Source organism: Pholcus phalangioides, unplaced genomic scaffold (genome assembly GCF_987345545.1).
Source record: "Pholcus phalangioides strain wild (caught in Gottingen) unplaced genomic scaffold, Ppha-v1.0 ptg000008l_1, whole genome shotgun sequence".
Classification (NCBI taxonomy): Eukaryota; Metazoa; Arthropoda; class Arachnida; order Araneae; family Pholcidae; genus Pholcus; species Pholcus phalangioides.
The window spans coordinates 15,394,179-15,407,649 of record NW_028301601.1 but is presented as its reverse complement, the minus strand read 5'-3'; the positions used below and the strand labels follow the sequence as shown (position 1 = coordinate 15,407,649).

Sequence of the window (13,471 nt, the reverse complement as noted above, 5' to 3'; positions counted from 1 at the left end):
TTACTTTTTTTTGCCGGAGGAATCAGCATTCGGTGTTGTCCGCATCCTATTTTCTTTGTTTCCGAATGAACAATTGGTACCCCCACTTCAGTATACGGCATCTGCTGTTGATGAACAAACAACAATGACATTCTCAAAATACATATTGCGGTTTTCTTCTTCCAGAGCTGTTTTTCCCCCACTGTCTTTTTCATTTTATCCTCGGACAAGTTGGGCCATGGTAAAACTAGCATCTGCCCTGTTTGAAGGTAACTTGGATTCGTTTGGGAATTTCGAGGGTGTTGGTCAAAGCGTGTAAAAATGTGTGAGAAAAAGACACACACGCAAACACTCTTACTCTCACCAATGAAGAAATATATGTTTCAGATTAAAAAAAACCAAAAAACAAAAAAACAATTCCTTTGGAAAAAGAAAAAGATCCTGGAAACCTAAAAAGGAGGATAAAAGGATGAATTTTCCGAAACGGAGGAGGACGGCTGGTAACCCTATTCATATGGATAGCGGAGGGTGACATCATCCTTGTGTACTTCATGACATCAACTTGCAGTGTAAGCAATTGGGAACTAGGACCGAGTAAAGTCCGACCGTCCATGTACGGTCATGTTCAGCACATAAGAGCTCTAAGGAAATACTGACGTTTGTTGCCTTTGTAGTCTAGTGGCCTAGGCCACTCAACAAGTGATACGACGTGGGTTCGATTCCCGATTCTTTCCTGAACTCATCTTTGCAACAGCCAGCTGTTGTAAACATTCGTAAAATTATTTGTTTTATACATATTTACCGTGTAAAAATATATGTGTACACACACACACACACACATTCGTCAGTCAATAAATCAAAAAAAAAAGTTTGCTTATTTTACGGTGAAAAAAAATCGAAAACTATAAAATTTCTTTCATTAACCTCTATTTTTTCCCTCCTACATTTATCCACCAGACAACAAGTTGTATATGCGCTCAGTAGAAGACGCCACATTGTCATCTCAGTAAATCAAGATAAAGTCCGCAGAACCAGGACATATGTAGAATAAGTCAGAAGGTAACAAGTTATCGCTCCAGATGTAAACAATGATGTCTGGCACATGTGCTGATTTCGCGTTGACTTTCAAGATTTTGAGAGAATGCCCGCGGAGCAAAGCGAGGGTCTCGGTTTTAACTTTGCCACATGCTGTCGTGGACACCCCGGTATTCATGCCGGTCGGTACCCAGGGTACCCTGAAGGGTTTGTTACCCGAACAAGTGGAAAAGACTGGCTGCAACATGATGCTATCTAACACATACCACTTGGGGATGCGACCGGTGTAGTTGTTTTTTTTTTAATTATTTTCCTTGCATATAAACCATTCGATCCATTTTTGATTATGAGATGGTTGTTATAATAATGTAATGATTATTAATGTTTCATATAAATAGGGCAATGTCAAGGTAGGCACCCCACACTCGGGCAGATACACATTCACAAGTAAACGGTGGCATGCTCCCCTCCCACATCCTGGAGCAGAACCCATAGGCTGGGACCTTTGGTGGGCCCTCAGATCAGACTTTTCGTCCCCCCGCAGTGAATTTATAGCGTGGAAAATCAAAGAAGAATCGTCCCGTCAGCAATTTTACTAAGTGTATCTTAGAGGGATTATGATCATGAGAGTGAACAAGAATGGCAAAAAGGGCGACAAAATTTGTGTGCCCCCCCCCCCATAGACAGGAAAACCATAGATCAGCCTCTGATCGATTGAATGTGCCTGTGTAATTGAAATTTGCCATGCTAGTTGAGACCGATTTGCTCGCAAGCTATTTTCTTCACTAGAATATAGCTAGTAAACATGCCCAATGTAATTGAGCTTTAAAAAGAAAAAGGAATATTCAAATTAACTTTGAAAAAAAAATAAATAAAAAACTAAAATTTGAACAAAAACTATAGTATAATCCCTTTTGGTGAGAAAAACGCTAGGAAAGCATGACAAGAAGTTGCCAAGCGAGAAACAGAGTTATGCTTTCAGATGCCTTTCTTGCCTTGGAAAAAAATTGGCAACAAATTATCAAAAATAGATGTTTCGGTTGAAAACATGGCTGTTAAAAAGAAAAAAATGTTAAAACCAATGGCAAAAGCAATAACAACATTCTTATGATATCCTGTAGTGAAAAAATGTCAGAAAGCTGCAACCCAAACAAAAAATAATACATGATAGAAAAAAAAATGGCCAATGGAAAAAAATTGCGACCGTCGCGGACCAGGAAGAAAAGTGCCAACAGGCTAGAAAGGAAATCACCAAAGAAAAAAAGGGGCACTACAGCTGCTCCGAATTTGACGCATCAGCCCCATTTTTCTTCTACGTTCATCCACCAGATAACAAGTTACTTATGTTCTCAGTAGATATCAACACATGTTCCATTTCAGTAAGTCAACTCAAACAGTGAACTGATTTAGAGTATTTGCAAGCATATGAATGACCAAAAGAGTAAGTGATAAATCAAGTCAGCAAATGACTAAAACAGTGACCTAGAGAGGGAGATACCAGGTTATTATGTAGCACCCGAGTGGTGCAGTTATAAGATGCTTGTCTTCTACCATGAAGGTTACAGTTAGAGTCCATGGGCTTGATCCGGGGAAAAAACATTGGAAACAAATTTACCTAACAAGCCTGGACAACCACAGATCGATAGCGCCTTCATTTCCTAACTCCATCGGTTGTAAATTGTTATATGGTGATATTACTGGAGTTGGTGCTCAGTAAAGTAGTAGGTTATTGTGTGACGATGCAGAGCATCAGCAAACATATAAATGGCCAAAAAAGGGTGGGCCAGAGCAAAAGGAACCAGGTCAGTGAGTGACAAAAAGGTTCCTAGAGTGTAAAGACTGAGTGAGGGACCAAATCAGTGTGCTACGAAAAGAGCAACTTATAATGTTTATGAGCATGTGAATGACCAAAAGTGACCTGACGAGGGAGGGACCAATGCTGTGAGCAATGTTGAGAGAGTGAGAGCATGTTAGTGACCAGATGCGCATTTATGATTTTTTCTGCCCTTCTCCTATTTTAGTCTAATTTTCATGACTATTCTTTCATCACATTTGTCACCCTGTGCTGCAATCCGCTTGGCCACCTCCTACTCCTGCAAGTACAATGTGTCCCTAAAGGCACTCTTTTAGTCATTCACTTGCTTGCATGCTGTTTTGGTCACTCACATGCTTGCATGCTGTTTTGGTCACTCACATGCTTGCTCATGCTCTAAGTCACTCTTTTCCTCACGCACATACATGCAAACTCTCTAGCTGTATTTTTGGCCACATATCAACCTAATCTCTTGCTGTCTGTGCAAAGGCAAATTTATTGAGGGTTATATAAACTTTGCCACCCATCTCCCATTGTATTAATTTTCTTTGCCACTCATCCCTCAAATTTGCTGCCCTGGGCTGTTTGTTGTCCATTAAGCCCCCCTCTGTAAAAACACTTCTGTGAGTGACTAAAAGAGGAACTTGAAGACAGAGGTGTAAGAGCACAGGTAGGAAATTCGAGGAATGAGTGATCAATAGAAGTAGACTAGAGTAGGAGAAGGTCGTCGGAATTTGTATTAGTCTCCACAGGTGGCAAAACCTCTGCATCTGGGAGCTCTAATGATTTACGAGAGGTAATGGTAGGCTGTTATTTTCAGTTAGGTAGTAGCCCCGGAGAAGTGGGGGCTGCTGTTGAAACAATTCTAATCATACAAAGTTGTTGCATGTAGTGAGGTCTGTTGATTAGAGCCATGTATTCAGGGACTTCCCTCTGGCCAATTTTTTTTTGCTATAGAGCACCTTCCAGTGTGTTTTCTGATACAAAAACAAATTAGTTTAATTAATAGCAAATTAATTTTTTAAAAAATTAATTAAAATTTGGTTTTTTTTCCATCCCAGGGTGCAGACATTGTTGAAAAAGCTGGAGGGTTACATAAATTTATGAATTGGAAGCATGGACTTCTAACAGTAAGTTTGTAGTTTATTTACTTATTTTTTAGAAGTTTTCTAATAGCATTCCTTATATTGTTTTCATTAATGGAATGAGCCTTCTTCTCTAGCGTCAAGGAACAGATTGTCTTCATCAGGGGTTCCCCAACAGCTGGCTGATGTGAAGATATGTTTTGGAAAGAGAGGAAATTTAACTGCCCCTGCGGGGAATCAAACCCATGTCCTTTCGCTTTCCGGGTGAACGCCCTAGAACACTAGACTACAGAGGCAACGAATATCTCAATCTTTCCTTGGAGTTGGAGCTCATGTGCACTGAACGGGACTGTACATGAATGGTTAATTGGCTTTCAGGCCAAAGCTTTCCCTTTTAGGATATAAAAATGGGGCTTGTTCAACTCACAGCCAAGAATGAAGCTGAGCTAGCAATTTTAAATCAAGTTAATAAGTAACTAATAGTTGCAGTGGAATTTTAGAGTTTATTGTGTTTTGCAGGACAGCGGTGGTTTTCAAATGGTGTCATTGGTGAAACTGTCTGAAGTCACAGAAGAAGGAGTTAGATTTGTATCGCCTTACAATGGTAAAGAAATCATGTTGACTCCAGAAAAGAGCATCGAAATCCAAAATACTTTAGGGGCTGATATCATCATGCAGTTGGATGATGTCGTCAGCAGCACTTACTCCGGGCCAAGGGTGGAAGAAGCGATGCACAGGTTATTAGTGTTTTCTTCCCCCTATCCCAGATGGCATTATATTAATACTGCAGTACGAATACTTATTTTACTTACTATTTTTTTTAAATGTCATGTTAATATAGGTCATACAGATGGCTGGATCGGTGTTTAAAGCATCACAAGAATCCCAAAACACAAAATTTATTTCCAATTGTTCAAGGCGGTCTCGATCCCGAGCTAAGAACTCAAAGTGTGAAGGGTATTCACATTTTTCTGTTTGTTGACATAATGTAATCTAGCATAACTTATGTATGTTATTTAATATCCATAGCAAGGATGTTCGATTTTTAGGAGAGTGCAGGTCACTTCATTGATTTTAAAATGTAACGAGGATTTATATGAATAGGGAATCGGAAGATAAGTGTCTGAGAGTGTACTGTCAGTGTACTGAGAGAGATAATCTCATTTGCTTTAAATTTAATCAGAAGATATTATTGAAAGAGATAAGATTTTTTTAAAGAAATGGAAAATCAATCTTATCTATTAGTAAATATACAAATGTGTGTCTCTAACGTTTAGTTACAGTGGATCCTGCTTATAACGCTTTTCAAAAAACTGTCATAAAAACATTGTAAGCAGGAAAACACCTTGAACAGGAAACTTTAATGAAAATTATTTAGAGTTGGGATGACGAAAATAAGTCATACTAAATGGGAAAACGTTCTAAATGGGAACGTTGTAAGCGGAATCGACTGTATATTTGTTTTAGATTTATTACATGTGCTAAATTCCACATGTTCAATTCTCAGAGGCTTTTCCTACTAGCAGACAATGAAAGCAAATGAACCTTTGGATAGAACGTGTGTTTAGAAATGAATTATTTGATTCACAGAGATATCTTCTCCTTCTACCCAGAATGTGCCCCGCTGCTCTGTCTCAACGAAGAGATAGATATAAGCAGGTGATTAAAGACCTGTAGCATACTAGAAGAAAATTCGTAGAGATACCAGTGAATTATGGGGACAAAATCTATGGCTTTTCAGTCACAAAACCAAAAATATAAAAAAAAATTACGAAATAAAACTGAAAAATATTTATGAAAAATTGAACTTCGAAGTCATTGGCTATAATTTGAGATCAATTTTATTTTGAAAATTCAATTTTGAATTTTTCATTTTAAAAATGTGGATTGTACACTTTTTTTTGGGAATGGCCTAGGCCTATCTAGTAGTGGCCCTGGAAACAGTACATAGGTTTGTTGAGTGATCAGTGAATGTGCTGTGGGCAGCTTGAGTGATCTGTAAATGTGGTGCTGGCTGCTCGAGTGAACTAGAACTGTAGGCCTACTGCACGTCACTCAAGCGACCCAGGAATGTGCCAGGACTAAAGTGATCTGGAATCTGTGCCACGGGTCGTATTGGTGATCTGAAAATGTGCCACCAATCATTCAAGTTTTCTGGAGATGTGTCGTGGTGATCTTTAAATGTGAAGTGATGTGAGAATGTGCCACAGGACACTTAACTTACATGCAAATGCACTGCCGGCCACTTGAGTGATCTGTAAATGTGCCACTCATTGTTTTCTTTAAAATTAGGTTTGAAGGTCACAGGCCACATGATGTCACTCTGAGGGCCACAATTTGGCCATGGGTTGAGCATATGTACAATCTAAGTTTCCATTCTTGACTTATTTGCCGAGAAAGATTTATTATTTTACAAATATTCTGGTGATTTGTACTAGTTTCCAATGCTTATAAAGAATAATCCAAGAGAAACTCGTTATCTGAAACCGTGCTAATTCAGAAAATTCTGAATAGGGCAGAATGAATTGAAATTTAAAAACAATTATTACTGTTCTGTTAATAATTGCAGTTGATTATTGTGTTGTGCTGTCTATAATACTTCATTATTTCCAGAGCTTCTGAAAAGAAAAGTTGCCGGATACGCTATTGGTGGCTTAAGTGGTGGAGAAGCGAAAGAGGATTTCTGGAAAATGGTTCACCTCAGCACAGACCTATTACCGAAAGAAAAACCAAGATACCTTATGGGCGTTGGGTGAGGTTTTTCTTGTTAATTTGACAAACTAAATTAGAGATGAAAAATGAGTTAGCGATATATATAAGAAAAGATACCATTAAACCATAAATACTTTGAATAAGCAATTTCATTAACATTTACTAATGAAATCTTGTGTTGACTCGTCCAAAATATGTTTTTAAAATGGTCTTTGCTACTGCAAGTCCCCTAAACTTTATATTCTCGGCTCTGATGAGAGCTTAATTTTCTTACCCGCCTCTCACAAGAGCCTCTAATCTATGACACATTTGCAAGCAGGGCTGGAACTAGAGGATTAGGGGCAACTACCTCAGGCGGCAAAATTTAGGAGGGGGAGGGGCAGAAAATTGTAAGTGGGAACAAACACATTGCTGCAAAATCACTGCATTTTATAGGGGTCAGGGGTGGCAAAATTATGTTTACTCCCTCTCCTAAAAATTCTAGTTACGGCCCTGCAACACAGGTTTGGAAATTTTAGTGAAGCCTGCAAGTCACAGCTATATTAAACATTCAAAGAGATTGGCAGACCCTGTTTTGATGCAGGGTTCCAACTGGGGGGGAGGGGAAAGAGTAGACAAATCTGGTGCCCTGTTATCAAACCAGAGGCTACTTAACTGTGCATGCATGCATCTAATACTCATTCCTCTGGGGAATTTCTTACAAATTGGTTACATGCATGAGCATGTGAGTGTGTGTATGTGTGGCCCTAACCTATTTATGTTGCTCGAGTTATACTCGTTTCATGTTACATTGGTGCTGCCATCTGACTTCAACATTTTGAAGTGAAGATGGTAAGTCCCTGCATTTTCATGTTATGTAAGTATCATGTTGAAGGTCTGTCTGCTTTCTGCGGAGATACGTTTACCAAATCAGAGAGAGACTGCTATTACTACTACTACATCGCACCTTTCACATATTCCTTTATGGAATTTTTAATGAATAGGTACATGTCAGAATGTATTGTGAATCTAATGTGGACTTTGTATCTGAGGAATGCTTGCTATGTATTGCTTATCAAGTGCTGCCATCTGTCTTTTGAATTCAAAAGCAGACAACTGCCAGGATATTTTAATTAAAATATTCATACATTATACTACAAGCAAAAACAATGAATGTTTTAATTGTTGTAGGCCTGATTAACCTAAGTCCTCGTGATGCAAGGCCATGACAATGGCCACAAGACCGGCCACATAGCAGCCCATATGCTACATTGCATTGCCCCTTTAACAGCTCCTTAAATATTAGGGTGCCAAAATACATGCTAGCCCTGCCAGACCTGGTATCTAGTTGCGGCTACTCATTAGGTGATTTTGAAATGGTAAATTTAATTGTGTGAAAATATAATTATTGTTTTCATTACAAAGAATATCTGTGGATTTCAGAAGATGTGTTTTCAAAAGCTTGCATATGTATAGCAGCATTTTTAATGTAAATTCTGTTTATTCTTTCCAGTTTTGCTGTCGATTTGGTTGTATGTTCTGCGTTGGGATGTGATATGTTTGATTGTGTCTATCCAACTCGAACAGCTGTAAGTAGAATATCTGCAATTAACAATTATTATGGCCAGAAAACTAAATTTTGATTGAATGTCAGCTCAGTACTAATCAGATATCCATTATTAACATTATCTTGGCAATAGAAAGGGAACACTGTCATTGAGTCTTTTGTAGAGGGTGTTCATAAACTGTTTAGGGGAAAAAACTGGAAGAGAGTAAACCTAGAAAATGAGAATAGTACCTCATCAAGACGAACTATATTCACAACTAGCTATAATACCTGGTAATGATCAGGTTTTCCCTATATGTTGGTAGCATTAAAGAAGTAACTGACCATTGTATGGTGGATATGCATGTCTGAAATACATTGTTAGGGAACCACAGTAACCATTTCAAAAGTCATTGTTGAGGCTGAGAAACCATTGTTGCCTGACAATGTTTTTGCCCATTTCTGAAATTTTCCCAGTTCTGACAAACTTTTAAAGTTGCCTATCATTCAAGTCAGGTCCAGTTTAGAACATATGCAAAATTTGGCAATGGTCGGTCTTAAATTGTAGATTTGGATAGAGAATATACACACAGATAAACCGAAAATCAATTTTATATAAATATATGGGAACCTATGGTCGCAATTTACTCAGAGTGTCTGAAAAGCAAAACATAGAAGCAGGTCCAACAAGCACAAGTTATGCACCATCGGATGCCCTCACTTTTGACATTATTACTGCTCTGTTGTTGCTCTTCGCATGTGGTTTCGGCATGATGGAGCCCCAACATACTTTAGCCCAATGCCAAAATGTCCTGAATGCCAGACAGCATACCAGATCTTTGGACAGTAGATTGGATCTGTGGCGTGACCTCCATATAACCACAGACCTAAATCTACTGGACTTTTGCAGGCAAGATCAATATGACAGAAGTCTATGAGAGGGTGCACTTGTCTTTCATGTTTTGATGTGAACAACACCATCGCATGTCACTTTGAGCGTCTCCTGAGTCTGATCTGTATGGGATTTTGCTATTCATGATTTTGTTATGCTCCTTTTTTTTTCACTGTTAAAACTTTAACATGGACAATTTACTTTATTATGCATTTGTGTAACTCTGATGGCTGTAATCGCAAGTTACAAGATTAGAGATCGCAGCAGATTGCTTAAATTCGGGATTTTAACCAATCTGTGACAATTTCTAATCCTTTAACCTGCAATTGCAGTTAAACTCTGTCTGTGAATACGGCCATAAGTGGATTGTGGCCTTAGGTTCGATTGTAAATATTGTTCATCTCAAGGGGGGCACTATCATTCCCTTCGGTTTTTTCTAAGGTCTATGATACACCCTGTGTAATTGTTTATACATTTCTTGCATATATATACGACACTCCACAATCCTATACCCTCTTCATATTTTCATCTTATCGCCAGCTCTACTACTTTACCGCACACCAACTCCGGTCATATACCACCATATGGTAGTTTCCAATCAGTGGAGTTTGGTGGGAAATGAAGGCGCCATCTATCGGTGGTTGCCCCAGGCTTGGTAGGTAAAGAATTTGCTTCTGATGTTCCTTTACCCGGATCCGAATTCATGGACCTTGATGGTGACCTTCACAGTGGAAGACAAGCATCTTACCACTGTGCCACTTGGGCGCTGCCAGCAACTATCATTACATAGCAAGAACTTAATCTTCATCTAATTTTTTTCTCTGTATAACTTCATCTAAATATGTCTCTGAGTGGAGTGTGGCAGTTCTGATTTATCTTTTATTGCATTACTTGGCGGTACCCACAAACCAGTTATATTTTTAGTATACATGCCTCTGTTTCTGGATGATAAAATGGTTTTGAGAATTCACTGTTCAGGAAGTGTATCTGGCTACTTTGCATGAAATGTAACATGACGATGATATAACACTGAGCGTTTCCATCATTCTTAGTCAATTATTTTATTTTACAGCGATTCGGAACAGCACTTCTGGACGGGGGTGACATAAACCTGAAGAAAAAAAAGTTTGCAATGGATCCAAAACCGATCGAAGAGGGCTGTCCTTGTTACACTTGTGCACATCATAATCGTGCATATCTTCATCACATTGTGACAAAAGAAACGGTAGCATGTCATCTAGTCACGATACACAATCTTACTTATCAGGCAAGTTAATTTTAATTTTTGATTTTATAATAGACCTTTGTACATTAGACGGTTTAAGATAGTTTTGCAAAAAACGGAGGTGTTGAGAAGTTTTTGAATTCCAGCACCTCGGATTACCCAGAACCTCAGAGTTTTGAGGTTCTAATGTATTAACTTTTGAGAGTGTAGGACTTCAGAACACCACTTTTTCTGGGGATGAGTGGGGAGATGCATCCAGATCCTCAAGACTCTGACAAGTGGACTAATGCTACTGAACCATATGTGCACTTCGTCCATATTCCTCTGCGGAACTTCTAATGAATTGGTGCATGTTGGACTGTACGTGTAGTGAACCTGGCATGAAATTTGTTTTTCTGCAGCTTGTGTAGGGCTGCCATCTGCCATTGGTTTTTCTAGCTATGATTGAAGTGTAATGTTTGAATAATTGTATTGTTTTAGACCTGTTGCTTTCTGTGGCAAGACTTTTTAATGGAAATCAGCCCACATTTGTGCCTTGAAGGTGGGAACCACAGAAAACCAACTTCAGCTGACTACCACTGTAGCGACAGTGCAGTTTGAACCTGGGTCCGTCACTATGACCACTCGATCACCACAGTGTCTCTGACAAATGGACTGAGAGCTCTGAATGCTTTATGCTCAAATACCTTGGGGCTCAGAATGTACCGATTTCCAGTAAGGCTTTAGAAATTGGTCTGCTAAATTTTTTTCACTCTTATAATCACAGTATTTCTTTTTTGATTTAGTTTTTCCTCTTTCTGTCATTAGTCACTTTTCTATAGCAGGATGAAGAGGTTCCGCTGTATTTTGTTTCATTAGCTAACTCAAAATAATCTATATATATTTTCTATCTTTTAGATGCGATTGATGAGATCAATCCGTGAAAGCATTTTGAACAACTGTTTCCCCGAGTTCGTCGAAAAATTCATGGTCAAACATTTTCCAGATAAAGACTATCCTAAGTGGGTTACTGATGCACTTTCAGCGGTCAACATAACTTTGCTGTCGTAGACGTGCAACTATTGCAGTGATTTTTATTATGTTTTAGTTCTAGACCCAAAGATTTTTTATTTTTATACTTCTTTACATGTATATAAAGTATGCACATGAAAGCCATTTATGAGTAAGTCTGTTTCATTTTAACACGTGGATCCCCAAAGCAGAATGTTCTGAAAACTGATGTGCATGTTGCAGAACTTGTTGATAATTGTAAGAAAATAATGAAAAACACACTTCATGTTTTCCTTCACTTTCATGTTTTATCGACTATTATAGGAATTTTTGCCAGAAAATATCTTCAGCCAGCTGAGAGCTCGCTATATAACAATGCAAAACATTCTGCTTTAGGTATGTTGATCCACAAGTAAAAAAGCAACTGGTATTATACATTGTTAAATCATGCATGTCGGGAAAAAAAAGAGGGGTGTAACATGATCTTATCTAAGTTCGGATGTTGAATTTCTAACATTGATGAGATATCCAAATGTAATATAAGGACGGGTTAAATACACTCGCCTCTCAATTTTATGAATCAATCTTTTGGTTCCCCATCATATGCCATTTCTTTGAATGTCAGGACTTTTGATTTTTATGAACTAATTGTTCAGAGTCCATTTTAAAAATGAGTGTCGATATGATTGAAACATTGGGGGAGGAACACAAATTCATTATTTGGGAGGTGGGACCTGAAATAGCTAGAGCTCTCCTTGCAAAGGTTTCTGGGTAAGGGATTGAATATTTTGTTGAAGGTTGGGGGGGGGGGGGGTCTGAGGTCAAAAGGGAAAATTTTATTGGTTAAATAGGTGTTCAGAAGGTTTTTCTTGAGCAAAAAAAAATCGTTCTTCGCTCCTAAGAAATCTTGCTGGTGCCTAAATTTTTTTCCTGATTTATCTAGGCAAGTCTTAAACTATTTTACAGTGAAATCGTAAATAAACAAGGTGAGTACTCATACCCTCTCTTCATACATCATCATTGCAACAATGTGCATGCTATGTGTTGGTGGACACAATTGGGGGGAGAAGTCCAGTATCCTCCATTCCCTAAGTTATTAACTTTCAATTAAGAGTTAATAATTCGAAAATAAGAGTCCAAGTTGCCTCCATGCAGGACAGATGCTATTCCATACACGCTAACATGAAGGAGACAGTTGAAGAACAGTTCCTCTAGGAAAAAGAAAACATCCATCGCCAGAATACTACTTATATTATTCACTTAGCAACAACTAATGCAGTGTCATAGCTGCCAAGTCTGGATTTCTACTCTATCTCCCAGATTCCCGAAAAATTTCTTCTATCTCTCGAATTTCACCCGTGATTGTAAAAAATCCTTACATTTACTTGGGGGGTGGGGGGAGAGAAACAACAAACTGCTGCTTAATAAGCGTTGTGTGTAAATTGTCGCCATATCACAAAAAATATTTTTGGGGAGAAAACACAAAGTTCGTCAATCTAGCCTTTGGATATCAAAAACATGATCGTGAATATCTGCTTTATCCATATGTCCAGTTTCAGGCCCGATGGAGATTTTTTTGGTTTGCAAGATTTGGTTTTTGAGAGGCAATTTAACCCAAGGACTTCAACCTACTGGTTGAACGTGATTAGCGATGGCTTGCTAATGGTGTCAGTGTTTGCAATGGGAAAATTTACCTAAAATGTTTTAAAAGATTCCTGCTATATTTATTTTTGTATGGACTTCAGATCTGCGAGAAAACCTCCAGAATCCTCATTTTCCAAAGTTAGCAGCTATGCAGTGTACAGTGAGGCTGTTTCACGAGCATTGTGAGACCACAGGTTATATAAGTAATATTTCAGAACTCTTTCTACCTAATAGAAAATACCAATCGATTAATTTAGGTCACAGTAAAGTCCCCCCAGATACGGCCATCCCTGTTTTACAGCCAAAAAAAAAAAATTCCTAGCAAAAAGCCTACTTAAGTAACGTATTTCAAATTCCTGCAAAACGGTTAGATTTTTTTAAATACAATTTTCATCATTCATTCCATTGGACTAAAATCCCTGTAAGGACTAATAGTTGTAATTTTGGATAAAATGAGGGTAACACAACAATCACCATCTATAATACCTCCACATGATTGCACAATCCTGAGGTGCCCGACCATGTCTAAATGAATTTATCATGCTTAAATTATTCGTTAAAATTTGGCAAG

General features: G+C 38.3%; 1 protein-coding gene across 1 annotated transcript; it reads left to right on the top strand.

Annotated features, from left to right (window-relative positions):
- Positions 1–1,053: 1,053 nt before the first annotated feature.
- Positions 1,054–11,421, top strand: Tgt (tRNA-guanine transglycosylase). The gene is made up of 8 exons (XM_089234271.1): positions 1,054–1,298; positions 3,889–3,957; positions 4,432–4,649; positions 4,754–4,869; positions 6,526–6,664; positions 8,117–8,192; positions 10,114–10,308; positions 11,164–11,421. The coding sequence occupies exons 1-8, from the start codon at positions 1,068–1,070 to the stop codon at positions 11,314–11,316; spliced, it is 1,197 nt and encodes a 398-aa protein (XP_089090397.1). The 5' UTR covers positions 1,054–1,067; the 3' UTR covers positions 11,317–11,421.
- The last annotated feature ends 2,050 nt before the right edge of the window (positions 11,422–13,471 follow it).

What these genes read in the sequence shown, in the direction of transcription:
- Tgt (XM_089234271.1), top strand. Translation starts at nt 1,068, where the DNA reads ATGATGTCTGGCACATGTGCTGATTTCGCGTTGACTTTCAAGATTTTG. An exon ending in GGAAGCATGGACTTCTAACA is followed by an intron (nt 3,958 to 4,431) that starts GTAAGTTTGTAG and finishes TGTGTTTTGCAG; the next exon opens with GACAGCGGTGGTTTTCAAAT. An exon ending in GTGGAAGAAGCGATGCACAG is followed by an intron (nt 4,650 to 4,753) that starts GTTATTAGTGTT and finishes ATGTTAATATAG; the next exon opens with GTCATACAGATGGCTGGATC.